This window comes from Lepidochelys kempii, chromosome 12, assembly GCF_965140285.1.
Source record: "Lepidochelys kempii isolate rLepKem1 chromosome 12, rLepKem1.hap1, whole genome shotgun sequence".
Classification (NCBI taxonomy): domain Eukaryota; kingdom Metazoa; phylum Chordata; order Testudines; family Cheloniidae; genus Lepidochelys; species Lepidochelys kempii.
In genome coordinates, this window is record NC_136391.1 from 4,479,335 (window position 1) to 4,506,032 (window position 26,698).

The 26,698-nt window shown below is 50.8% G+C and overlaps 1 protein-coding gene across 2 annotated transcripts in view; it reads right to left on the minus strand.

The window, feature by feature from the left end:
• The window catches only part of ST3GAL2 (ST3 beta-galactoside alpha-2,3-sialyltransferase 2), a 114,296-nt gene that overhangs the window by 29,664 nt on the left and 57,934 nt on the right, over positions 1-26,698 (minus strand). For both annotated transcript variants that reach the window (XM_073307195.2, XM_073307196.2), the window contains exon 2: positions 569-1,853. In XM_073307195.2, coding sequence (XP_073163296.1) covers positions 569-898 — 330 coding nt within the window. In that variant the 5' untranslated portion in view covers positions 899-1,853. The remainder of the gene's footprint in view (positions 1-568; positions 1,854-26,698) is intronic.

Below are 26,698 nucleotides of genomic sequence, written 5' to 3' on the forward strand. Positions count from 1 at the left end.
GCCCCTACTTCCCCAAACTTCACTCTCTGTTCAGTGCACCCAGCCCCAGGGAAGGCAATGGGGCGGCACAGGGGTCAGAGGCAGCGCCCAACCTGGGAGAGTATCATCAGGGGGGCATGAGCTAGGAGCACAGTTGGGCTCAGTACCAGCAGGGGCTCATCTCGTTGCCAGATGGCCAGGGCCCATTTGATCGGGAGGCCCCGAGAGCCAGTGGAGGGGGCGCCCCGGCAGGCCACTTGCACAGAGACACGTCACAGATTAGAACTAGGCTGCCAGCAGGTTCTGGGCCCCTAGAGGGGAATGGGTCAGTCATTCGAGCAGGCCAGGGAACGCGGCCTGCCCAGCAGCATGCGGCCTCCGGGTGGCTGAGACAAACTGCAGGGAAACAGGGGCTGAGCACTATTTCCAGAGCCCGAGCTGCAGAGCGGGTGGCAAGCAGGCCAGGGTGAGGGCGGCTCTGGAGTAGAGCACGGACCGGAGGTGGGGGGGAAGAAAAGAAGGGGACTCCCTCCCAGTGCAAGTGCTTGAGATCCACTGACCCAGGGCCTCCTGGCAGGGGCTCACTCACCATCCACCACCTCTGGACATCCAGCGGGAGCTCCATGTTCTCCTTGGTCCACACCGGGGAGATGCTGCTGTCATAGTGGCTGGTGAACCACTCCGAGGCCCCTGCGTCCCCCGTGCACCTGTGGCAGGTGCAACCCTCCCCGAGGCGCCTGGTCTGGCTGAGGCGCTGCATGCCGGCATAGCCGGGCACCAGTCTGACCCGGTGGAAGCTGCCTGGGCTGTCGGGGTCCAGGTAGGCCATGCTGGGGTGCGAGTACGTGAAGAGGAGAGACATGACGAATACCAGCAGGAAGGCGGTCGAGAGGAACCAGAACCGCAGGGAGCACTTCATGGTGGAGGGGGGAGAAGAAAGGACCACCCTGCCGGGGCAGGGGTGGGGTCACTGGGTCCGCTGCGTTGGCTGCTGACGTCCCAGCCGGCCTGTGCCACCCTCTCCGTGGCAGTGGCAGAAGGGCATAGGGCAGGCTAGGGGGCGCACAAAGCCAGGGGGAAATACACTGGAGATCAGCACAGGGATGCGTCCGGCTCCCTGGGGGCTCTTTAGTAACCGCAGGTGTAGTTACGGCTCTCTGGATGCTACAGAGCCCAGCTGGGCCCCAGATGCTCCGTTACAAGCCAAGGCGGGGATCCAGGGAGCTGCTGGAAGTCTGGCTGCCAGGCCCCGTGGCTCTTCGCAGAGTCCCCAAGCTCTGGATTAATAAGCAACAGGAGCCCTGGTCTCTCATGGGCAAACAGCTCCCCTCTGCCTTGAGCCCCAAAGGGGAGCCGTACTTCTCATCCCCTGCAATCTCTGCTGGCCCGGGGAGTGAAGGGAGCAAGTCTTGGTGCACGCAGACCCAGGATCTAGCCCCTTGTCTGCCGGTCACCTGCTGCAAGACTCTGACCAGGAGGGGGAAGAAAAATGCATCTCAGGGGAACTCTGTGTAAGGGGCTAGAGAGCCAGGTTCCCACTGCGCCTTGCCCACGCCTGGCTGGCTGCTGCTTTCCATCAGTGTCTCCTCGCAGCTGAGGGGGCCTCCCCGGCTCTAGTTGCCTGGGAGACAGCTGAGCTCTTGAGGAGCTCCACATCTGTAGCAGGCCCGGGAACAGCTGCAGCTCGGTGGGGGTCTCTCGATGGCTCCTGCTCAGCCCTTCCACAGGCTCTCAGGAACCCCCAGCTGGCATTCAGCTGCAGCCTCCCTCATGCTCTCCGGAAGCCAGTCTTCCCCGCTGTGCAGGCCTTTCAATAATCCCCTGGCAATCTTCCCCTGCTGCTCGGCTGGAGGAGCTGCTGCTGCGACAAAGCCCTGGAATTGCAAGGGGGCAGGGATGGGGGAGGAAAGAGAGATTAAAAAAAAAAAATCATTAACAGCAAATAAAACTAGCTCCACTGCTAAGCCTCACAGAGCCACCACAAGCCTAACTCACCAGGGGGCAGCTGGAGCCTGGCAGCCCTCCTGGGGCTGGTGGAGCAGAGGAGAAACTAGATGAAGATCTTGGTGAGCGGCCAGGGAGAGTCCTGAAACATGCCCCCTTCTCCCAGTCCTCCCCAGGCTCCGCCTGAATGGAAGACAGCCATGTACATGGTAGGCCATGTGGGAGAAGAGGAAGGGACACCCCCACTCCGAGACCACTTTGCATGGGTCTCTTGTTCAGTTTGGCACCGGTCACAAGCGCAGGGAGGCTGGAGGTCCCTGTGTGAGTCAATCCCGGGAAATCCCCCTCTGCCCTCCCATCACAAGAGACATAGCACGGTTAGGAGCGGTTGCTTGGAGAGGCCGAGGGCTTTCACAGCAGGGGTACTGCAAGGCAAGACTGAGCTGCGTGGGGAGCTCAGCCCTAAACCAGAAGGGGGCGCTGTAAGGTCAGGACAGAGGCCTCCCGACAGCTGTCTGGGGGAGGAGCTGGTGCTAAGCAGATCACCTCCTCTGTGTAGGTAGGTGCACTGTATAGGGAGCCCCTCACTGCCTAGAGACCCTGCCCCATGCCCCGACCGCATAGGTCCCGTTGGAGCCAGCAGGTGCTACTGCCACCAGAGTTCAGGTTAGCGACGTGCTGTCCGCCTGCACAGGTAACACACTGCTTCTCTGGGCTAGCCCGTGACCACCTCCAGAGGGTCAGCGGAGTCACTGCAGCTCCTGGGAGACGCTGCTCGGGCCCAGCTGTCAGGATGGAAAGGGCAGCCCCCACACCGGCAGTCTGTCACAATAAGACCATGCTTCTTTGGAGGCTCTTTGATGCCTACCCTCCCCGGGTTTGCTGGGACACAACGTGAACCCGCTCCTCACACTCCTCTCCCTGCTCCACCTGGAGGCTGCTCGTCAGCCCCCCACTGCAACACCCGAGGCACTAGACACACTCAGAAGCAGGGCCAGACCCACAGAGCCCATGGGACTCAACCCCCTCCCCCCACAGCAACCTCCAAGACGTGACCAGCGTTTCCGGTGGACCTACCCCTGCCAGGAGGAATATCCCTGCCTCTGCCCTAGGCCAAACCAGAGCAACCAATGCCACCAGCAGGCAAAGGGCTCTGGCTACAGATCATTCCAGGGAAGACGCTGCCTATGCATGGAGCGGCTCAGGACTGGCTAATGGAGGGATGAGCAAGAGTTATGGTGGCCGCGTGGCTCAGGATTGGCAATGGTGTCTAGGACCTTTCACTCCTAGGTGGCCAGTTCAAACCTGGCTCACATCAGTGGCCGCCCCACCTCAGAGCCTTTTGGGTGATCTTAGTCCAGTTTCTCCTGCATTTGAGAAGAGAGCACGCTCCTCAGAGATGCAGGAGGCCACATGCAGTAATGAGAAGAGAAGGGGGTCAGGTGCCAATCTGGGACTCTACAGAATTGACCCTCGGTCTCCACTACCACCAGCTTCCTGTGGGCAAGTGGCTTGGTCTATTCCTCAGTTCCCATCTGTCCAATGGGTACAGCAGGCCTGCCCTCCACAGGGGGGAGCCATGTGAAGATAGACACATCAACCACAGGCGATGCTCAGACACCATGGTGACAGGTAGGTACCAGAGGCAGAGGAAGGCTGGGCAAGTGGTGAAGGTATAGGTGTGTGCGAGGGGTTGGGGCATCAGGAGACCCAAGTTCTATTCCCAGCTTTGCCAGTGGACTCACTGCACCACCCTGTGCAGGCCAGTCCCCAAGTAAGCACTAGGGGTGAGTAATTCCCTCCCGCCCACTCACACGGGGGAGGGGAACATGCGAGATAATTTCTATCAGTGAAATAAATCACTGGTACAATTCATTAGTGTCTTATCAGAGCACCCAGATGCCCCAGTCATGGACCAGCATGCAGCAGTGCCAGGCGCTGTACAAGGATGCCCTTTGCCCCCAAGAAGATTCACCAATGGACCGTGCTGGAGGAGTGCAGCGCCTCTGTAGGGCTGGTCTGATGCCCCTGCCTGGGGAACTCAGCCAGTGTGTATCCAGCTTTTCAAAGCACGGTCCATATGAAATGGTTGCATTTCTGATACAAGGAAAATGTACACAGGGGTATGTTTAGAACAGGGATGGGCAAACTATGACCTGCAGGCTGGATCTGGCCTTCCAGCCATTTTAATCTGGCCCTTGAGCTCCCGCTGGGGAGTGGGGTCTGGGGCTTGCCACGCTCCAGCCAGGGAGCAGGGTCGGGGGCCGCTCCATGCGGATCCCGGAAGCAGCAGCATGGCCTGCCTCCGGCTCCCACGTGTAGGGGCAGCTAGGGGGCTCCACTCTGCATGCTGTCCCCACCCCAAGTGCCACCCCTGCAGCTCCCATTGGCCAGGAACCACAGCCAATGGGAACTGCAGGGGCGGTGCCTGCAGATGGGGCAGCATGCAGAGCCACCTGGCTGTGCCTCCACGTAGGAGCTGGAGAAGAGACATGCTGCGGGAGTCGCTTGAAGTAAGCGCTGCCTGGAGCCTGCCCTCCTGAGCCTCTCCTCGTGCCCCAACCTCCTGCCCTGATCCCCCTCCTGCCCTCCAAACCCTTTGATCCCAGCCCTGAGCATCCTCCTACAGCCCAAACTTCTCATCCCCAGCCCACACCCCCAGCCAGAGACCTCACCCCTCCACCCCCCTGCCCCAGCTCTGATCCCCCACCCACACCCTGAACTTTTCATTTCTGGCCCCACCCCAGATCCCACACCCCCAACCCCAATTTTGTGAGTGTTCGTGGCCCGTTGTACAATTTCTATTCTCAGATGGGGGAGGGATAGCTCAGTGGTTTGAGCATTGGCTTGCTAAACCCAGGCTTGTGAGTTCAATCCTTGAGGGGGCCATTTAGGGATCTGGGGCAAAAATTGGGGATTGGTCCTGCTTTGAGCAGGGGGTTGGACTAGATGATCTTCTGAGGTCCCTTCCAACCCTGATATTCTATGATTCTATGTGGCCCTCAGGCCAAAATGTTTGCCCACCCCTGGTATAGAATTTCATTTCATGCGTTTGCCTACAGGCGGCTACTAGGGGGCCTATTTATACTTGCCTAGTCTCTTGTGGAAGCAGATCCTTCTCACCTAGCGAACTGTGGTTCCAGTCTGCGAGCAGTGGGCAGCATGGCCTTTCAGAAAAGCCTCCGCACTGCATTCAGTTCTGCTGCCCCTTGCTTTCCCTGAGACTGGATTGTGCAAGGATGCAGGAGAAGCCTTCTGCGAGGGCAGAGGCCCCGAGTGCTGTTGAAGGCAGAGGCGCACAGCACCGGCCAAGGCTTGCAGTCAATTGCTCACAAACCCAGCCAAGCAGAAGATGGACAGTCTTTCCCACTGCAGTGCCTGCCTGCCTGGCAGCAGTGCCAAGGCGAGTGGTGCCTCTCTGGATTTCTACCCTATTGCAGCTTTACAGTCTGATAGGCTGGCAGCACAGGGAATTTAAAGGCAAGTTCAGTGCATGGCTTATTGGAGACCTATGTTCAGTCATTGCAGTGAGCCAGGAGACACATCCCCCGCACTGCCAGGCCTGGATACCACCTTGGGCAGCCTCAGGCGGCAGGCCACAGCTGGTAAGATCTCGGCTATTAAAGCCTGCCTCCCATTCAGCCCATGCACTGGCAGGGCAGGCAGGGCCCTGGCATGAAGGAGTGGGCCCTGTGGACAGGCCACCCCATTGCAAGAGCCTGAAGTCCCAGTCATTGGGAGCCATGTGACTTGCTGCCAGAGACAAGGTCTGGAAAGTCCAGCTGGATCCTGGCTTCCAGGCCCAGAGCAGACAGGATAATGGGATGAAAGCAGGAACGTCCCATGCAGAATGGGAACGAGAAAAACCCAGCACTTTGCAAGACCTGCTGGTACTCTCGGTGGCACCTGCGATCACAGCTGTTGACGGGTATCAGAGGAAGGGAGTTTAAGCTCCTTTTTCAGTTTGCCATCACATGGGCAGAGCAGACACCGTGCGCTGTTAGCATCACAGATCCCTCTGCAACGTCCACCCCCTTCCCTGTTGGGGTGGGTCTTTTCTCCCTGTTTGAAAGACCCCAGAAAACACAGGAAAATCCAGCTGTAAAATCACAGCACCCGGTAGGGGGATGCAGGGCCGGGATAGGAGCTGGAACTAGTTTTAACTCTAAGTTAACTAGCTTAACTAGGTTAACTGATCCTCTGAGGCCCAAACGTGGCCCTGGGTGGAGCTTTGTGGAGCAGAGACACAGCACGAGCTTTTGGTCCCAAGGATGCAGTGAACAGCCCACTGCCCTTCCTGTGCCTCAAATGCTAGCTCAACTTTCCTTCCCTGCCCCTAGCAGCACTCCAGAGCCCGCTGGGAGTCCAGGGAAAGATTTGGGAGCAGATTGAAATGAGAGGGAGAGAATACAGGGCCTAAGGATTTCTGCGTGCAGGGGTTGGGAACAAGGAGCACGCCTGCCGGGAGAGGTCGAGTCCCCTGTGCTCACCACAGTGAGTCCATGTGAACAGCATTGCCGCAGGCCAGGTCCAGACTGAAATGAGGCCGGGAGGGAGGGAGCAGAGCCCAGGTCAGAAGAGCTCACCTCCTATGCACAGAGCTGCAGTCCTGGTAGACACTTCTAGGGCCCATCTAGCACCAGGCAGCTCAGAAAGGGGTAGAGCAAGGCTATCCCCACAGCCTCCGTTGGTTCCACTGGCTCATGGATGTCTTGGGCACGCTCCCTTGACAGTATCCCTGCCTCATCTCACGCATTGCCAGCTCCCAGGCACACCGGTTTGCCACACCCCACCACAAGACTCCCTTGGGGCAACTCCCTTTGTACACAGGATGGAGAGAAGTTTCCTCTAAGTTTCTGCACTAGCTGTTCCCGACTCCAGGCCCTTCAGGGATGTGTGTCTGGCAATCCAGGCTCCTGCTCCGAGGCCCTGAACTGGGCTTGGGGCACCACGGCTGCCCGTTGTACTTAGGCATGACACAAGACTGGCCTTTGAAATAGGCTATGCCCCATGGCAGGTAAGATGCACAGGCTACTACCAGCAAGGGCTTTGGCTTATGAACTGGTAGAGTTGCCAAATGGGGGAACTCCTGATCTCCATGGGGATATTGTCCATCCCTGTACTATTTCCTCCACACAAGGGCTCCTGCTGGGAGAGACTGGGATGGGGATAGCTCAGAGCTACTTTAAGCACAAAGCAAAAAGTATTTCCTGGACCCATCAAATGCAGAGTGGGTTCCCTAAGCTCTTTGGAAAGGAAGTCAAAGGTCACATGGAAATTCTAGCTTCAACCGCAAGCCAGAAGGTGCTTGGAGCAGAGACAAGGGCATCATTCAAGGTGTTGATTCACATGTTACTGAAATCACATCCCTGCACCAGTGACAGGCACCTTCCAAGACAGAGTTTTGCGAGTGGGCCTCGCACCCAAGCGGGACACAGACATGTGCATCTCTTCTGCAGAATGGGATAGGAACCAGGCACCCGTAAGGAGATCAGGGACCAGCTATTAATGAGGTACAACATGATTATATGACTAAGCCACAGAGAATGGGGGAGGCAAGCTAAATTAACCCTGCCAGGAACAGTGCCTGTTGGCTGCCATCGTGGGGCTGCCTCTGGTACCAGAGGGAAGGCGTAATAGCCTGGGGCCAAGGGTAATCTGAGATTGCAGGACAGCTGGAGTAAAGGAATAGTGTGACTAGGAGAAGGAAGCCGGGGGCCACAGTTTGTGATTAAAATGCTTTCAGACTAGTGTTTTTCCAGAGACTGTCTGGGAAGCAGCCCTGAGGAGTCTCTCTCCTCTGCCACCTAGCTTAGCGGTGTCAAGATCTTCATCAAGTTCCGCTGCTTGGCCAGATTTACAAAGATGACAGAAGTCCCGTGTATAAACTTGGAGTCTGCATACTGGCCCAGCTGTGATTGGGCCATTCCCATATGCAAATCCCCATAGCATAGGTGCAAGTTGACAAATTTAATAAGTGCTTATATACAAATGCTAGAAGTCTAAATACTAAGATGGGTGAATGTGAGTGCCTGGTATTAAATGAGAACATTGATCTAATAGGCATCACAGAAACTTGGAGGAATGAGGACAATCAATGGGACATGTACAGAGTACAATATATATATAGGAATGACAGAATAGGTTGCGCTGGTGGGGGAGTGGGTTTATATGTGAAAGAAAGTGTAGAGTCAATGTAGTAAAAATCTCAAATGAATCAAACTGTACTATAGAATCTCTCTGGATAGAAATTCCAGGCTAGAATAATAAGAGTATAGCAGTAGGGATATACAGCAACCACCTGACCAGGATGGTGAGGGTGACTGTGAAATGCTCAGGAAGATTAGAGAGGCTATAAAAATAGAAAACTCAATAATAATGGGGGATTTCAACTATTCCAGTATTGACTGGGTACATGTCACCTCAGGAGAGGATGCAGAAATAAAGTTTCTAGACACCACTAATGATTGCCTCTTGGAGCAGCTGGTCCTGGAACCCACAAGGGGAGAGGCAATTCTTAATTTAGTCCTGAGTGCAGCACAGGCTCTGGTCCAAGAGGTGAATATAGCTGAACTGCTCAGCAATAGCGACCAGAATATAATTATATTTAACACCTTTGTGAAGGGGGGGGAAATACCAAAGAAGCCCACCACAGTAGCACTGAACTTCAGAAATGGAACTACACAAAAATGAGGAAGCTAGTTAAATGGAAATTCAAGGGAACAATCACAAGAATGAAATGTCTGCAAGCTTCATGGAAATATTAAAAACACCAAAATAGAGGCTCAAATTAAATGTATACTCCAAATTAAAAAGAACAGTAAGAGGACCAAAAGAAGCGATTAGAGGCAAAAAGGCATCTTTAAAAATTGGGAGTCAAATCCTACAGAGGAAAACAGAAATGAGCATAAACTTTGGCAAGTGAAGTATAAAAGCGTAATTAGGCAGGCCAAAAAAGAATCTGAAAAGCAGCTACCAAAAGACTCAAAAACTAACAGCAAAAAAAAAAAAAGTTTTAAGTACCTAAGAAGCAGGAAGCTGCTAAACAACCAGTGGGGACACTGGATGGTAGAGGAGCACTCGAGGAAGACAAGGCCACTGCGAAGAAACTAAATTAATTCTTTGCATCAGTCTGCACTGCAGTGGATGTGAGGGAGAGTCCCACACCTGAGACAATCTTTTTAGGTGACCAAATCTGAGGAACTGTCCCACATTGAGGTGTCAATAGAGGTGGTTTTGGAACAAATTGATAAATTAAATAGTAATAAGTGTAAGTAAAATTACCCAATATAGTTAAGTCCAAAGCAGACTTCTGTTCATTCCTTCTGAAGCAGCTGGCACCAGCCACTGTGGGAAGACAGAATACTGGGCTAGATGGACCGTTGGTCTGACCCACTACGGCCATTGTTATGTTCTTCACTCCTACGCATCCCCGTGCTGAGTGTTTATTGAGGAAATTCTGATCTATTTCCTGTTCCAGCGCTCAGGACTTAGCTGAACCCCTGCTGCTGTGTGTTTGGCTGCTTGTCTGGGATAGGCTGAGTGTCCCACTTAAAATGTTATCCTACGGTGAGTCACCACAGATAAAGAGCTCTGCTGAGAGCACAACCAGAGCCTGTCCCCTGATGCGCAGCCGAGGCACAGATGGGGTTGGAATTCCATGGACCACATCCAGGATGGGTTCCAGATACAATGTGCCAATCAACTGCACTACGAGCTTGGAGGCTAACTAGTTCCCTAGAGTTAGAGCTGGGCCAGCATAACCTTCCTCCACGCTGCACCTCTCACCCCCTACCAGCAATAGGCCACAGCCCTCCCTAGAGGGATCCGGCAGTTTCCACAGCAATCTTGTGCCCTCTGAGTGCAGGACAACAGCAAGGAGGTCCCAAGGGTGGCATTGCTGCAAGTCCCTGCATCAAGACCCCACTTCCACAAAATCTTAAGCCACCTAGGAGCCAGACAGCCACAGCTTTCCTCTGGGTCAAGCTGGGCTGAATTCAGACTGGTCACTGAGAGGTCAGAGGCACCGTATCCCCATTACCCATCCCCTCAGAAGAGGCAATGTGACAGCAATTGAAAATACCAATGCAAGTGGCTTATTCATTGTGCTCACCTAGCCTGACCTCCAGCATCACAGGCCAGAGACCTGCCTCACAATCATTCCTAGAGTAGATCTTTTAGAAAAGCATCAAAGCTTGATATAGATATTGTCAGTGATGGAGAATGTCCCTTGGCAAATTGTTCCAATGGTTAATTGCTCTTGCTATTAAAAAATTACACCTTATTTCCAGTCTGAATTTGTCTAGCTTCAACTTCCACCTTTTGGATTGTGTTAGACCTTCTTCTGCTAGACTGAAGAGCCCATTATTAAATATTTTCTCCCCATGTAGATACTTGTAGATTATAATCAAGTCATCCCTTAATCTCTCTGTTAAACTAAGCAGACTCAGGGAGCTCAATCTATCATAGAAGGCAAGTTTTCCAATCCTTTAATCGTTCTCATGGCTCTTCTCTGACCCCTCTCCAATTTATCAACATCCTTCTTGAATTGTGGACAGCAGAACTGGACACAGTGTTCCAGCAGAAGTTGCACCAGTGCCAAATACAAAGGTAAAATAATTTCTGTACTCTTACTCGGGATTCCCCTGTTTATACATCCCAGGATCGCATTAGCCTCTTTGGCCACAGTGTCACACTAGGAGCTCATGTTCAGCTGATTTTCCACCACAACCCCCAAATCTTTTTCAGAGTCCCTGCCTCCCAGGATAGAATTGCTCATGGTGTAAAAGCATGACCTACAGTCTTTGTTCCTACATGTACACATTCATAATTTAGTCATAACAACATGCATGGTGTTTGCTTGCACCCAGTTTACCAAACGATCCAAATCTCTCTGAATCAGTGACCTGTCCTCGTCTTTATTTACCACCAATTTTTGTGTCATCTGCAAACTTTATCAGTACTGATTTTATGTTTTCCACCAGTGCATTAATAAAAATATTAACTAGCCCACTGGAAACACACCCACTCAAAGATTCCCCATTTACAGTTACATTGTGAGACCTATCAGTTAACCAGTTTTTAATCCACATAATGTGTCATGTTTATTTTATATCATCCTAGTTGTTTTTTTTAAATAAAAATGTTGTGCAGTACCAAGTCTAATACCTAACAGAAGTCATAGAATCATAGAATATCAGGGTTGGAAGGGACCCCAGAAGGTCATCTAGTCCAACCCCCTGCTCAAAGCAGAACCAATTCCCAGTTAAATCATCCCAGCCAGGGCTTTGTCAAGCCTGACCTTAAAAACCTCTAAGGAAGGAGATTCTACCACCTCCCTAGGTAACGCATTCCAGTGTTTCACCACCCTCTTAGTGAAAAAGTTTTTCCTAATATCCAACCTAAACCTCCCCCACTGCAACTTGAGACCATTACTCCTCGTTCTGTCATCTGCTACCATTGAGAACAGTCTAGAGCCATCCTCTTTGGAACCCCCTTTCAGGTAGTTGAAAGCAGCTATCAAATCCCCCCTCATTCTTCTCTTCTGCAGGCTAAACAATCCCAGCTCCCTCAGCCTCTCCTCATAACTCATGTGTTCCAGACCCCTAATCATTTTTGTTGCCCTTCGCTGGACTCTCTCCAATTTATCCACATCCTTCTTGAAGTGTGGGGCCCAAAACTGGACACAGTACTCCAGATGAGGCCTCACCAATGTCGAATAGAGGGGAACGATCACGTCCCTCGATCTGCTCGCTATGCCCCTACTTATACATCCCAAAATGCCATTGGCCTTCTTGGCAACAAGGGCACACTGCTGACTCATATCCAGCTTCTCGTCCACTGTCACCCCTAGGTCCTTTTCCGCAGAACTGCTGCCTAGCCATTCGGTCCCTAGTCTGTAGCTGTGCATTGGGTTCTTCCGTCCTAAGTGCAGGACCCTGCACTTATCCTTATTGAACCTCATCAGATTTCTTTTGGCCCAATCCTCCAATTTGTCTAGGTCTTTCTGTATCCTATCCCTCCCCTCCAGCGTATCTACCACTCCTCCCAGTTTAGTATCATCCGCAAATTTGCTGAGAGTGCAATCCACACCATCCTCCAGATCATTTATGAAGATATTGAACAAAAGCGGCCCGAGGACCGACCCTTGGGGTACTCCACTTGATACCGGCTGCCAACTAGATATGGAGCCATTGATCACTACCCGTTGAGCCCGACAATCTAGCCAGCTTTCTACCCACCTTGTAGTGCATTCATCCAGCCCATACTTCCTTAACTTGCTGACAAGAATACTGTGGGAGACCGTGTCAAAAGCTTTGCTAAAGTCAAGAAACAATACATCCACTGCTTTCCCTTCATCCACAGAACCAGTAATCTCATCATAAAAGGCGATTAGATTAGTCAGGCATGACCTTCCCTTGGTGAATCCATGCTGGCTGTTCCTGATCACTTTCCTCTCATGCAAGTGCTTCAGGATTGATTCTTTGAGGACCTGCTCCATGATTTTTCCAGGGACTGAAGTGAGGCTGACTGGCCTATAGTTCCCAGGATCCTCCTTCTTCCCTTTTTTAAAGATTGGCACTACATTAGCCTTTTTCCAGTCATCCGGGACTTCCCCGGTTCGCCATGAGTTTTCAGAGATAATGGCCAATGGCTCTGCAATCACAGCCGCCAATTCCTTCAGCACTCTCGGATGCAACTCGTCCGGCCCCATGGACTTGTGCACGTCCAGCTTTTCTAAATAGTCCCTAACCACCTCTATCTCCACAGAGGGCTGGCCATCTCTTCCCCATTTTGTGATGCCCAGCGCAGCAGTCTGGGAGCTGACCTTGTTAGTGAAAACAGAGGCAAAAAAAGCATTGAGTACATCAGCTTTTTCCACATCCTCTGTCACTAGGTTGCCTCCCTCATTCAGTAAGGGGCCCACACATTCCTTGGCTTTCTTCTGGTTGTCAACATACCTGAAGAAACCCTTCTTGTTACTCTTGACATCTCTGGCTAGCTGCAGCTCCAGGTGCGATTTGGCCCTCCTGATAACATTCCTACATGCCCAAGCAATATTTTTATACTCTTCCCTGGTCATATGTCCAACCTTCCACTTCTTGTAAGCTTCTTTTTTATGTTTAAGATCCGTTAGGATTTCACCATTAAGCCAAGCTGGTCGCCTGCCATATTTACTATTCTTTCGACTCATTGGGATGGTTTGTCCCTGTAACCTCAACAGGGATTCCTTGAAATACAGCCAGCTCTTCTGGACTCCTTTCCCCTTCAAGTTAGTCCCCCAGGGGATCCAGGCCATCCGTTCCCTGAGGGAGTCGAAGTCTGCTTTCCTGAAGTCCAGGGTCCGTATCCTGCTGCTTACCTTTCTTCCCTGCGTCAGGATCCTGAACTCAACCAACTCATGGTCACTGCCTCCCAGATTCCCATCCACTTTTGCTTCCCCCACTAATTCTACCCGGTTTGTGAGCAGCAGGTCAAGAAAAGCACCCCCCCTAGTTGGCTCCTCTAGCACTTGCGCCAGGAAATTGTCCCCTACGCTTTCCAAAAACTTCCTGGATTGTCTATGCACCGCTGTATTGCTCTCCCAGCAGATATCAGGAAAATTAAAGTCACCCATGAGAATCAGGGCATGCGATCTAGTAGCTTCCGTGAGCTGCCGGAAGAAAGCCTCATCTACCTCATCCCCCTGGTCATCTATCTGCCGCCCTGACCAGGAAAACCGAGAAGTCTGCTGCTTGCCAGGGGCTAAGATTCGCGATGTGACGGAGAGACTGCCGAGACTCATCAAGCCCTCGGATCGCTACCCCTTCCTGCTTCTCCACGTGGGCACCAATGATACTGCCAAGAATGACCTTGAGCGGATCACTGCGGACTATGTGGCTCTAGGAAGAAGGATAAAGGAGTTGGAGGCGCAAGTGGTGTTCTGAGTCTGAGTATAGTATGTCAGCACGACTACCTTTATCAACCAAACTTGTAATCTCATCCAAAAACAAAACAAAAAAAAGATATCAAGTTAGTTTTACAGGATCTGTCGTCCATAAACCCTGGCTGATTTGCATTAGTTATATTACCCTCCTTTGATTCTTTATTAAATTGAGTCCCGTACCAGCCTCTCCACTATCTTACTTGGGATCCATGTCAGTTTTCTACAATTCCTAACATCTGATTTATAATTCATTACTATTAATTTCGGGAAAGTCACCATAGTACCATAACGGAAAGGATAATTGCAGCTATGAGCCCAGTCTTGCAGCCCTGGCTCATACAAGGAGCCCAATCTAAGCCAGTAGCACAAGAGGGTTTGCCAGGCTAGCCTTGGACTCTGATATTTCTCCACACTGAAAGCTACATATTCATGAGCGGTCTCTCACATCCAGTCACTTTAGCTGGTCTCCCCCAAGGACCTGGTTTTTCTTTTGACTTGGCTACACAAGCCAACAGGAGCTCCACGCCAGCGATGCCAGCCTGGCATGGAGCGAGAGGCGGAGGTGGCTTGCAAAGGGAAAGGAAAAGAGAAGCCATGCTGCAGATGTAGTCGCTTCTGACCTGGAGGCAGATGAGGTGTGTATGAACCAGGCAGGCCATGGCGTATTCTGCAGCAGGTCAGCACGCAGCAGGCAAGTGCCGCGCCAGGCAGTGGTTGTGTGGCACATGGGATGCAGCCTTCACAACATTTCCTGGCAACATTTCCTGGGATCCATCATTTCTCTCAGGGAATAAACACCTCATTACCCTAACAAAGCTCCACCTCAGATCAAAGCAACCAAACACAGCTTCCCTGGGCAGGAGGAAACCTGCATGGGGGCATGTGTTTAAACATGGAGCCTGTGAACTGGAGCCAAAACGAATCAAAGTGGGGAGAAGGGGGAGCTAATTCAGACTGAATCCCTCCCGGCAGCCCCAGCCACCTCACTCACCCCCTCAGCTGTCTCCTCTATCCAGCCAGCTGACCACCTGCTTACTCCTGCAAGCCCCCATCCCTTCCACTACCTGCAACAGAAAACCAGCATCAGTGCTGGCTGCCAGCAGGTGTGGTGCACAGTGCATGTTGTTCTCTCAAGGCCTAACCCAATGGCTCTGAACTCGGCCACCATGCAGGGCGGAGACCATATCCCCTCCCACCAGAACAGAGCCCCTGTCCCACACCCCTCCCTCCCTGGCTCTGAACTCTGCCACCATACAGGGCGGAGACCATATCCCCTCCCACCAGAACAGAGCCCCCTGTCCCACACCCCTCCCTCCCTGGCTCTCTGCTTCATTTCACAGGCCACACTGCGCTCACACCATAACTGAGAGCCACTGAGCTAACTGGGCTCAGAGTCATTTCAGAGGCAGACTGTCCCCCCTCAGTTCTGCCATCAGCGATGAGGCTTTGTCTGCCAGTCCCCAGAGCTGGGCTTCTGGGGGCAGGAGGAGAGGCACTGCCTGGCTATGAAATGTGCATCTGTCAGGGCCCAGGCCTCACCCCCGGCTGCTCTTGCAGCAGATCTCTGGTCTGGCTTCTCCATGGGATGGGCACTGTACCCACAGCAGAGTTCATCCTTCCCTGTGCAGTGACCAAGTAAGTGACTGTGTGTGCAGAACGTAGCCCGTCCCCACCCCTTTGAGGGCAGGACCCTTGCTCTTCCTCCGTGGTCTGCATATCACTTCACCAGCCAACCCCCAGCCCTATCTTAGGGGCTGGAATAATAGCTGTGGCCCCTCCAAACAGGGCTCCCGACCCAGGGGGGCCCAAAAACAGATCCCAAAGCCCTGCCACCTACAGCACCCCTCTGCGCACCAGCCTCCCCAGAGCTGGCATGGAGGAGCTCTGCTCCTCATGGCCGCCCTGCCCACACCCCTCTGCGCAGGGCTGGAGCAGCACGGAGAGCCTTGGGATGGGTGAGCACTGCACCAGGAGCATGACTTCCTGAAGAGGAGGCAACCTCTGTGATTCCCCGTCAGACGCGGGGCCGCTCTCTTTACGGGGGTCCCTGGCAAGTTGCCCCAAGAACTCCCTTCTAGCTCTCCAGCACAAGGTGAGAGGAGAGAGAGTCACCTCGGAAACCAGCACGACCCGGGCTGCAGACGTTGGCACCAACTCTTGCCACGGCCAGGACATTTCTTCCACAGCTCCCTCCCCTATGACCTTGCTCCTGCTCTGGGGACAGACCACTCGTAACAAGGTAAATGCAAATGAAAAGGGAGGATGTGCCAGCACGCCGGCAGAGTTACAAGCGAAGTCTAGAGCAGAGTTCCTTAGACAGCCAGAAATAACATTTCCTCATTTCCTCTTCCCATCACAGCCCCGAGTGCCCACCTCACACATCATCGGCAAGATGCTCCCTCCGGCCAGCTGAGCCACCAGCTCTCCCTAGGCACAGGATGGCGCTTTGCCTCAACAGCACTTTCAGCCCAGGGGAACACTGACCCTTCTCTGCCCCGCAGAGCCCCGGACCAGGAGGGCTGGCCCAGAACGAGGGGGCAGAGCGCTTTGTGCGGCTTTGCAAGGACACCAGCAGCAGGGTGACCTTGGCCCCAATTCAGATTTCGTAAAAATACACCAATAAAAAGCTCCAGGTGGACAGAAATCCCCGAATGAGATGATTTAAAGAGTGATTCCAATGGAAAAACATCCCGTGGCAGCAAGTGAGCCAAACATTGCAGCACTGCACTAGTGCATGAGAACTGGAAGGGGGTGGGTGGGGGAGAGGACTAGCTCACGCCCCTCTCCCCCCACAAGCTGAGGAAGAGGCAGAGAGGGAAGGCAGCACAAATAGCCAAGGAATCGGTGTCTTTAAAAGGGACACGGCTCTGCTAAGAATCTGATCATTTAAAGCCCGATCCTTGAAGCATTTCCTGAGGCACACAGCTGTTCCAAACAGGTGCAATTGCATTGTGAGGCCATTATCTCTGGAGAGCCTTTAAAAATCACAGCCTGTGATAAATCTCCCAGGAGCTCAGCCCCTCCGCTCCTGTCAGGCCATCTTTCTTGCAAGATTCATAGGGGCCGTTTGCAAGGTGGCAGAGAGTTGCTCTCGCCAAAACGCGGCAACAGACAGCTCGCGATAACCTGTGCCAAGCTGATAGTGTCCGGATGTCACATGCAGCATCCGTACATCTAGGAGACCCAGGGAAGGGAGAGTGGCTTTGACAGCTTGTGCTATTCAGAGCAGAGGCCTGGGTGCAGGCCAGGACACTGGGTAGATTCTCTTCGAGCTGCCGATTTTCAAAAATGTAGATGAGAGACAATGTCATTTCCAGATTAGACTGTCAACAAGCTGTCGCAACACCCTCCCAGTGCTGGACAAGCGTCACTGCTTGTCAGGCTGCCTCCAGCTTAAAGCCAGGGCCTTTTCAGTCTGCCTGATGAAGCAAAGAATCTGCAAAGAATCTCCTCCACCCCCCAGTAGCCCAGAAGGTAACAGAGCTGCAGGGGGCATCAGACTCAAGTTGCCCTCCACGCTTCCCCAGCAGAGGCTCCAGCCTGCAGGTTGGGGGTGTGTCCCGTAGGACCTATGGAGCCACAGGTGTTTAGACTGTCAGACTGGAGGGAGGTTACCAGTGGAGTTCCTCAAGGATCGGTTTTGGGACCAATCTTGTTTAATCTTTTTATTACTGGACCTCGGCACAAAAAGTGGGAGTGTGCTAATAAAGTTTGCGGATGATACAAAGCTGGGAGGTATTGCCACTTTAGAGAAGGACCGGGATATCCTACAGGAGGATTTGGATGACCTTGTAAACTGGAGTAATAGTAATAGGATGAAATTGAATAGTGAGAAGTGTAAGGTCATGCATTTAGGGATTAATAACAAGAATTTTAGTTATAAGCTGGGGATGCATCAATTAGAAGTAATGGAGGAGGAGAAGGATCTTGGAGTATTGGTTGATAATAGGATGACTATGAGCCGCCAATGTGATATGGCCGTGAAAAAAGCTAATGCGGTCTTGGGATGCATCAGGAGAGATATTTCCAGTAAGGATAAGGAGGTTTTAGTACCATTATACAAGGCACTGGTGAGATCTCACCTGGAATACTGTGTGCAGTTCTGGTCTCCCATGTTTAAGAAGGATGAATTCAAACTGGAACAGGTACAGAGAAGGGCTACTAGGATGATCCGAGGAATGGAAAACTTGTCTTATGAAAGGAGACTCAAGGAGCTTGGCTTGTTTAGCCTAACTAAAAGAAGGTTGAGAGGAGATATGATTGCTCTCTATAAATATATCAGAGGGATAAATACCGGAGAGGGAGAGGAATTATTTAAGCTCAGTACCAATGTGGACACAAGAACAAATGGATATAAACTAGCCACCAGGAAATTTAGACTAGAAATTAGACGAAGGTTTCTAACCATCAGAGGAGTGAAGTTTTGGAATAGCCTTCCAAGGGAAGCAGTGGGGGCAAAAGATCTATCTGGCTTTAAGATTAAACTCGATAAGTTTATGGAGGAGATGGCATGATGGAATAACATGGTTTTAGTAATTAAATATTCATGGTAAATAGGCCCAATGGCCTGTGATGGTATATTAGATGGGGTGGGATCTGAGTTACCCAGGAAAGAATTTTCTGTAGTATCTGGCTGGTGAATCTTGCCCATATGCTCAGGGTTTAGCTGATTGCCATATTTGGGGTCGGGAAGGAATTTTCCTCCAGGGCAGATTGGAAGAGGCCCTAGAGGTTTTTCGCCTTCCTCTGTAGCATGGGGCATGGGTCACTTGCTGGAGGATTCTCTGCTCCTTGAAGTCTTTAAACTACGATTTGAGGACTTCAATAGCACAGATATAGGTGTGAGGTTTTTTGCAGGAGTGGTGGGTGAAATTCTGTGGCCTGCGTTGTGCAGGAGGTCAGACTAGATGATCATAATGGTCCCTTCTGACCTAAATATCTATGAAAAAAATATTTCAGAAATTAAGACATTTGCACAAAAATAAATGCGACCTGATGCAAGGTCCTGACCCACTCTGTGGCCGAGCAGAATCCCCTGCCATGTGCCCTCTGAATATGCGTATTGCCAGGGTGAATGCATTTCCCCAGCAGTCACAGTAGGTCACTTCCAGTACTAAACACCTGTCTTGTGTCACCGGGCACCAGCTCTAGCGCTCCATTCCAGAGGTGGCTGCATTTCAGTCCTGGGGAAGGAACTGCTGTGACTCTGTGGTTTGTAAAGTGCTCTGGGGCTAGGATTTCTCAACCAGGTTTATTAAAAACAGAGATTAGGAACCAGTTATTCCACCCAAACTCATTTGGTCTCACTGATGGATCTTATCAGTGTTTTGACACTAGACATCGGACTCTGTTTAATCCCTTTGCTAGAGGGCTAGGAACTCACTAGGCAGAACAAGCCAAGGGGAACCATCCCCCAGAGTGCTGGGCCACCCACAAGCGAGTTGGAGGGTGATTGCATGCACCTGAGCCCACTATTCAGCTGAACCCCCCCTCAGTCACACACATGGAGGGACAGCTGCAATGGGTCCCTTAAGACCCTTCTCCAGTGCAATGGAGCTAGAGCTATACGGCCCCATCACTTGGTGAGCATATCATTTGGTGCTGGGGACAGTGGGGAAAGGACAAATGCTGCAGCCCCGCCCCGGTTGTCCAACTACAAGGCTTGCACTGAAGGCATGACCGACCCCACAGGCCAAGCTCAGCAGCAGTCCTGTTCAAAACAGAGGCAAGGCCGAGGCAGCTGCCCCTTCCCCACATGCCCGCTGGTCTGGTGTCCCGCAGCTAGAAGTACAAGAACAGCAGAGATCTCTTCCGCGAGACGCCTTCAAGAACATGCGCTACAAGGGCAGCGGCCTCCTGGCTGTGGGCTGGTACCCAGCACCCACCCCCCAATAAGGTGCAGAGTCCTAGTTTCTCAGAGTCCATCCAGTTCTGGGGTGGGATGTAGGGTGCCCGTGGACATCAACGCAAGCTACTTGCCAGGAGTCACACATGGGCACTGGCAGCCAGCTTCTTTACCACACTCAGAACCTGGTGGATACTTTGCATCGCCAAAGCATTAGACTAGCGAAAGGGGCCCACTGCCTTAAAAACAGGAAGGAGACGAGCTGCGCTCACCTCCGATCAGGTTCCAGCCACAGCCCTGGGGCATCTGTAGTCCCGGTGCCAGAGATCCAGCCCTATGCTGAATCCATTGGCTGTGGGGGGGGATGGGGACGGAGAATCATAGTCCTAACTCGTCTCACACGCCCACTCCCTGAAGCAGTGACTGATCCAGTCAGAAGGCTGGCCTGGATCCAAGCTGCCCAAATTAGATTTCTCGGACATTCTTTAGATGCCCCACAAGAGATCAAATGAGGCAATGTCCCGTTATCCATAATCCCCTCCGCCTGCCCCCCAGCACTCGTCTCCAGCTCTAATGATCTCCTCTGCTCCCGGCACAAAGGCTTATGCTAATACCTCTGATCCAATCAGCTTTTATTTCTAGAACAGCTGAAATCTGCCTCCCTAGTTCCCCCCCAGCAGGCCTGTAAGTTCCTGGAATATGCTCATGCAGCCCTAATCAGCATTTATTTTAATCACATTAAAAATGATTTATGGATACAAAAGAAAGCCACAGAAGCCATGTGGGCGGCTGAGCCAGGATGGGGCTCAGCCATCGTTCCATGCTCAAAAGGTTCCCACATCCTGCCAGGCCGAGCCCACAGCATTGGCCCAGGGGGTCAAAGGGAACAGACTGGATGGAGACAGAGCTTCCAGTTAGTCCCATGGCCATTGACTGCGGCCAGAACAGCTGGAGCTCTGCAGCTCCTCCTTGGCATGCAGCCCTCACCTCCCTCCCAGGATGGGTTAAAGAGGAGATGAAGACTGTCCTCATCCCACTACATAGGGGACTGACACCCCCAAATGGGGGCCAGCTTGCAAGGGACACCAGAGGACATTGCCAGGCTCCAAGAGAGAAGCATGGACTGGAGGGAAGGAGTTTGGATTCAAGGAAAGGGGACGGGTGGCGATATGGAGGGCAGGATCTGAACTCCCCCCTCGAGGGATTTATTGGTCTAGCATCTCAGGAATTAGCCATAACGTTCCAACAGAATCAGGATAAATTTAAGGAAATTGCTGCAATACAAAAAACAAACACAGATTCAACCCTTCTCCTGAATTCAGATTACACTTAAACCCCACCCCATTAAAAAAAGTGAAGCCACAGAAGAAAAATTTGATCCCTACAGAAAATTAACTTCACACAAATTCTTTTCTTGTTTTTACCTTTTTAGCCAAGAGGAAAACTGCCTGCATAATCCTAAACGTTATAACTCCATAATCAATGTGCTCCTTTTTGAGAAAATGAGACAAAAGGTTTCTGGGTCAAGATGGGTAATAGCCATGAGATACAGAGGGACAGAAAAAGAGATGGCCTAATAAGTAGTGTGGGAAATCGTCAACCTGGTCAAACCCACGTGGCTTGCAAAGCCAGCACTGCATCTTTCAAGATAAACCAGCCTCATTGTTTGAGGACAGAGAGCAATGAAGGTTCTGCCCTGACTTATTCTTCAGAATTCCCAAGTATTTCTCAAATCTAGGGAAGGTCTTTAAGCAAGGGAGACATTTGTTGCCTTAACATCTGCCATTTCCAGTTGTTTAGAAATATTTTCAGCTCTAAACTGAATTACAATTTTAATGTTTAAGGAAGTCTTGACCAAATCTAGTCCCAAAATACTCCAAGAACGCATAGATCAATGGGCTTGCAAAACCAGGAGAGCTTAAGGGTTAGACTTAGGCTGTTCCTCCAGCCATTGCCTTGGTAGCGGATATAAATTCATAATCAATAATCAAGAAGCACTATGCTTTGGTTGAAACAGAACGTCATCCACCCCTGCTCTACACACAGCAGCCGGAGCATAGTTAGGGAGACAGCATTCTCAAGTTTTGCACTGCCTCTAATGACCTAACTTCTTTTCAGCCCCAAATTTCCACACCATGGGGCACAAATGTGAACCCTGAACCCTCTGTATCTGCGTCTGCTCTCAATCAAATTGTCGCCATGCACATAACCAAAAAAAATAACCCTGCCTGCATGGAAGGCTCTCCCCTTAGTCTCCTGTATATGTTTAGCCCATTCACCCCTGTATGTCAAAGCAAAATACCCAGATAAGGAAAAGGACTTGATCCATTCAATACAATTATCATCAATTGTTTGTTTAACCAACTTTGGTCTACAGCCAAATTATTTCAGCTTTTTAATCATACACTCCTGCTGACAGAAAGTGCTAAAGTCATTTAACAAACACTTCAGACCCAAAGGAGCGTGGGACAACACAGTCATCTGTGGACTAGACTAGACGACCAACACTGGCTGGGTCAGAATTTTAGGGGAAAAAATCTTGCTCCTCCTCCAATAGCCCATCTACCTCATTGATAGAAAATTTTAAAAAAGGGCGGGGGGATCAATAAACATCCCTGATCTGCATCCTTTGTAACAGGAACAGGGTCACTTACCTGACCCTTCCATCCTAGCCTAATCGGGGCCACAGTTTGGCCACGAAGGACTCTCCAAATGGTCTCTCCCAGCCCTTGTGAGTTTCCCCCAGAGATGACCTGTGTCAACAGCAACAAAAGCAGATTTCAAATCAATGAGCGCCACGTGAAGTTTATCCCCCTTGGGGGATTGTAGCAGGGTGGTCACCCACTCCTGCCCTGAAGGGCCTAAAACAGCCCAGGAGAGGGTTGTGGCTGGGAGCAAGCAGTTTCCAGGCTGATTGGGGAAGCAGGCTCAGCTGTGGCCACACCCCAATCAGGGCTCAGCTGGCCCTTATAAGAGGGCCGTGGGCCAGGAGCAGACAGACTCTCTCTCTGCTTTTAGAGGGAGAAGGGCCTGGCTGCTGGGGAGCGTACCTGGGTACCTAAGGTGAAGCAGGACTGGGGAAGGCCAGAGGAGCTGGGAGGCTCCAGACTGGAAAAGCCCCAGGCTGGAGGCCTGGCAGACGGCCTAAGATAGGTACTGGGGTTGCAAGGGGCAGCCCACGGGTAGGCAGAGGCAGCAGGTCCAAACCCCCCTTGCCTGTGATGATTGGCTTATATACTGCAGTCTGCCCCAGTGAACGGGGGCTAGATGGTGACTGGGCAGCAGCCATATCCTGAGGCGAGGTGTAAATAGTGGGTGGGGGTTCCCCTGGGAGGAGGAGACCCAGATCTGTGGGGAGTACTGCAGGGGGCAGCACCCTGGGTAAAGGGGCACTGTGGTCCAGGCGGGACACGGGGGCCAGCAACAAGCGGGACACCGGCCTGCAGAAGGCACTCCGGGAGCTGGAAGAGCTAATTCCCAAGGACGACCAGCAGGAGGCGCCGCAGGGGTGAGTCCCAACCATTACAGGGACCCATATTTATAGATCAAATGTGAGAGCATGAAACGATTATCTATAGTTGAGTGGTGATTCCTAAAGCTGGCTTGTTCCTCAGCAAAAAGGTTTCCGCTCTCAGCACAGTGCTCTGAACTCCTGGAGGGGGACCTGGAATAGATTTTAAAGACCACTTCTATCATCCAATTAGTCTTTTAATCACCCTGGGAATTTCTATCACCTTCTTTCATAGAGGGACAATACCTGTAAAGCAGCCTGCCAGGGAAATCTCTTATTTATAACCAATAATTTTGCTAGCAATAGGAGCCCATCAATCAATATCTTTATAGACATCTTCTATATGGAGACCTACAGCTATTCCAGAAGAGCATGACGGGTAAAGTCCATCGACATAGACCATGTGACTGGATTGGCATCCAAGAACATAGAAAACCAACTCTCCCAACATTTAGTGATAAGAACTTTAATGTAAATATTGATCTTACCCTCGCCTGCAACATCCAAAATACTAAAAAGATAATTTCTCAGCAGCAGCAAGTTAAAATCCCTTCCAACGGGCCCTTTGATGATCAAACTTTTTCCTATTTAAACCATTTCTTTATCGTTCTTTCTAAAAATAACCAATTTCATAATGGATTTTGGTAAGCCCCTTTCTCTAATAGGCATTACAAGAATCTGAAGCTGTTTCTTCTAACCAGCACAATACATATCACACCAGATTATTTTATCTTGGATGGGATGAAAATCTCTTTTCTTAGTAGCTAAATCATACCCTTTTTAAAAAAACAAAATAATCAGTAAATGCTAGGCAGACATGTAATGCATCTTTAAGTTCCAGTAATTGGCTCTTCATGAGTAATAGGATGTTAGAAACTATTAAATTTGTACCTAATTAATGAATGGAATACACTTTACCCCCCAACCCGTGTAGAAAGGGGACAAGTGAACAATAGTTCAACTGAAGGAGTTGGGGGATCACTGCCCAGTTTAGAAGCCACTGCACAATTAGAGAAACAGGACCAGCTGAAAAATCAGAACTGCAATAAACTATTGAACTGCTCCCTCTAATTGAGATAAATGCAAAATGGCCCTGAGCAGCACTGCATCCTCTGCCATTCAACACCTCCAAGCAAAAGATATTTAGGATTACTGCAAATTTGCAACCCAAATTTCCCACTCTCACCCATGGATGGCCTAGGAAAGGCCTTTTTCAGTAAGTCAATGGGAAGATTACAAATTTCTCCATCCCCAGCTGAGCATTAAAGTCTCTCCGAAGAACAACGTTAGCTAATGGGTAGTTTTCCAAAAGTGAGTCCAGCTCTGCCCAGAGGGACTCATAAAAGGAGACCCCAAGGGGAAGACAAGCAAACATTCAGGCTTATTAGAACAACTTTATCTGGAACAATAAACCAAAGGCCTGGCAACAGGAGTTACCCGACGTTAAGTTAATATTCTTAACATTAAATTAAATAGAAACAAAGAGGACTAAAAACTGACAGGTCTACCCCTCCCTAACATGGATTCAAAGTCTGGGAGATAAAGTCCCTTTCTTGGATACCCAAGTTTCCTGGAGGAAAATTAAATCAAACTGGGATATATAACTCCTACCTTCCAAATCCTGAGATTTGCTTTTGAGACCAGCAATATCCCAGACGACCATCTTGATAAGAGTCTTTACGCAGCCTTGATGAGACCCATCTGGTCATTCCATCTCAGGCTTCTATTGAGAGACTGTCTTGGCAAAGAGCTCCATGGGCTTTATAATTAGGTCTCTTCCCCAAAATTATAATAGTTAGCCCTATGGGTCTGGGCCATTTGACTTGGCCTACACCTTGTTGTGCAAGCAAACATCCAACCTGTTCTTCTGAGGAGCAGAAATTCTCCCCGACTGAACGTTTTTAGACCATTTCCCTTTATCCTTTTCTATCGGGTAATCTCTGCATCTAAAAAGAGGTCTTATACCCTAGATTTTCATAACGGTCCACCAGTCCTTAAATTCCACCTCCACTCCCTTGAAGTCCTACATTAGAAACAGGGCCGGCTCCTGGCACCAGCTTTCCAAGCAGGTGCTTGGGGCGGCATTTAGAATGGGGCGGCAGTCCGTGTCCCACGGCGACAATTCGGCGGCTACTGCTTGGGGCAGCAAAATTGTTAGAGCCGCCCCTGATTAGAAAGCTTCTAAGACGCTGTTGAATTTGATTTCTAGGGAGAGAATACACCACCACTCACTCTAAGGCTATGACTACACTCCAAGCTAGGAGGGTGACGCCCTTGCTCATGGACACACTAGCTCAGTGAGAGATAACAGGAGTATAAATAGAAGCGTAGCCACCATAGTGCGGGGCGTGGCAATTGTGGCACGGCTTAGCCATGCCGAATACAGATCCACCTGAAACTGGTGGGTATGGACCTGGCATGGCTTTGGCATTGCCTATGCTACTGCTATTTATACTTCCCATCGCGCGCATTGAGCTAGTGCGCGCGTGTGAACGTGAGCTTCTTCCAGTTCTAATATTGGGACTCTGTTAGAATTGGAAAAATTGGAGAAGGGCAACAAAAGTGATTTGGGGTATGGAACAGCTTTCGTATGAGGAGAGATTAAAAAGGCTGGGACTGTTCAGCTTGGAAAAGAGACGACTAAGGGGGGAGATGATAGAGGTCTATCAAATCATGACTGGTGCAGAGAAAAAGTGTCATTTACCCATAACACAAGAACCAGGGGTCACCCAATGAAATACGCAACAGGTTTAAAAACAAACAAAAGGAAGTAATGCACACAACGCACAGTCAACCTGTGGAACTCGTTGCCACGGGATGTTGTGAAGGCCAAAAATTAATCACCCTGTTCTGTTGATTCCCTCTGAAGCTCTGGACACTGTCAGAAGACAAGACACTGGGCTAGATGGACCATTGGTCTGACCCAGTGCGGTCATTCTTATGTTCAGGGAATCACATCGCTAGCTCATAGTATAAATTTAGCCTAATATGTCTATCCATGTTCCAGTCGGGCCTGTGACTCACCTGTTTCCATTCATAAAAGCCAGTGCCACACCCCTGTTGTTGTTTTGGATTTCAACAGTTTGAATATGAAATATTTTCACTAAAACTCTACAGGCACCAGTGGCTTGTTTTCCAGCCTAAGAGAGGGCATGGGGGGAACATGTCTCCACCTCATGCCCCCCCAGTATAGCTCAAACATTCCCAGTATTATTCATTCAGACCTTGCACCCACAGCTGAGCAAAACGGTGAATAATTAACCAGTCAAAACCTTGGCTGCTCCAAATAGCCTGAGCACACACTGGACAGCAACAGCCTTCTGGTGTGTTCACCCTGCAGCCTTCACTATAGCCGTCTCTACCCACAGTGTCCATTAGAAGCTGCTCTCTTGCCCCAAGACGAGCAGACCTCGAGAAGGAAGCACTACCTCGAAAGTTCAGATCCCTGCTCTCCGGCTGTAGGTCGCCCTGCAGGTCCACGACAGGGCACAAA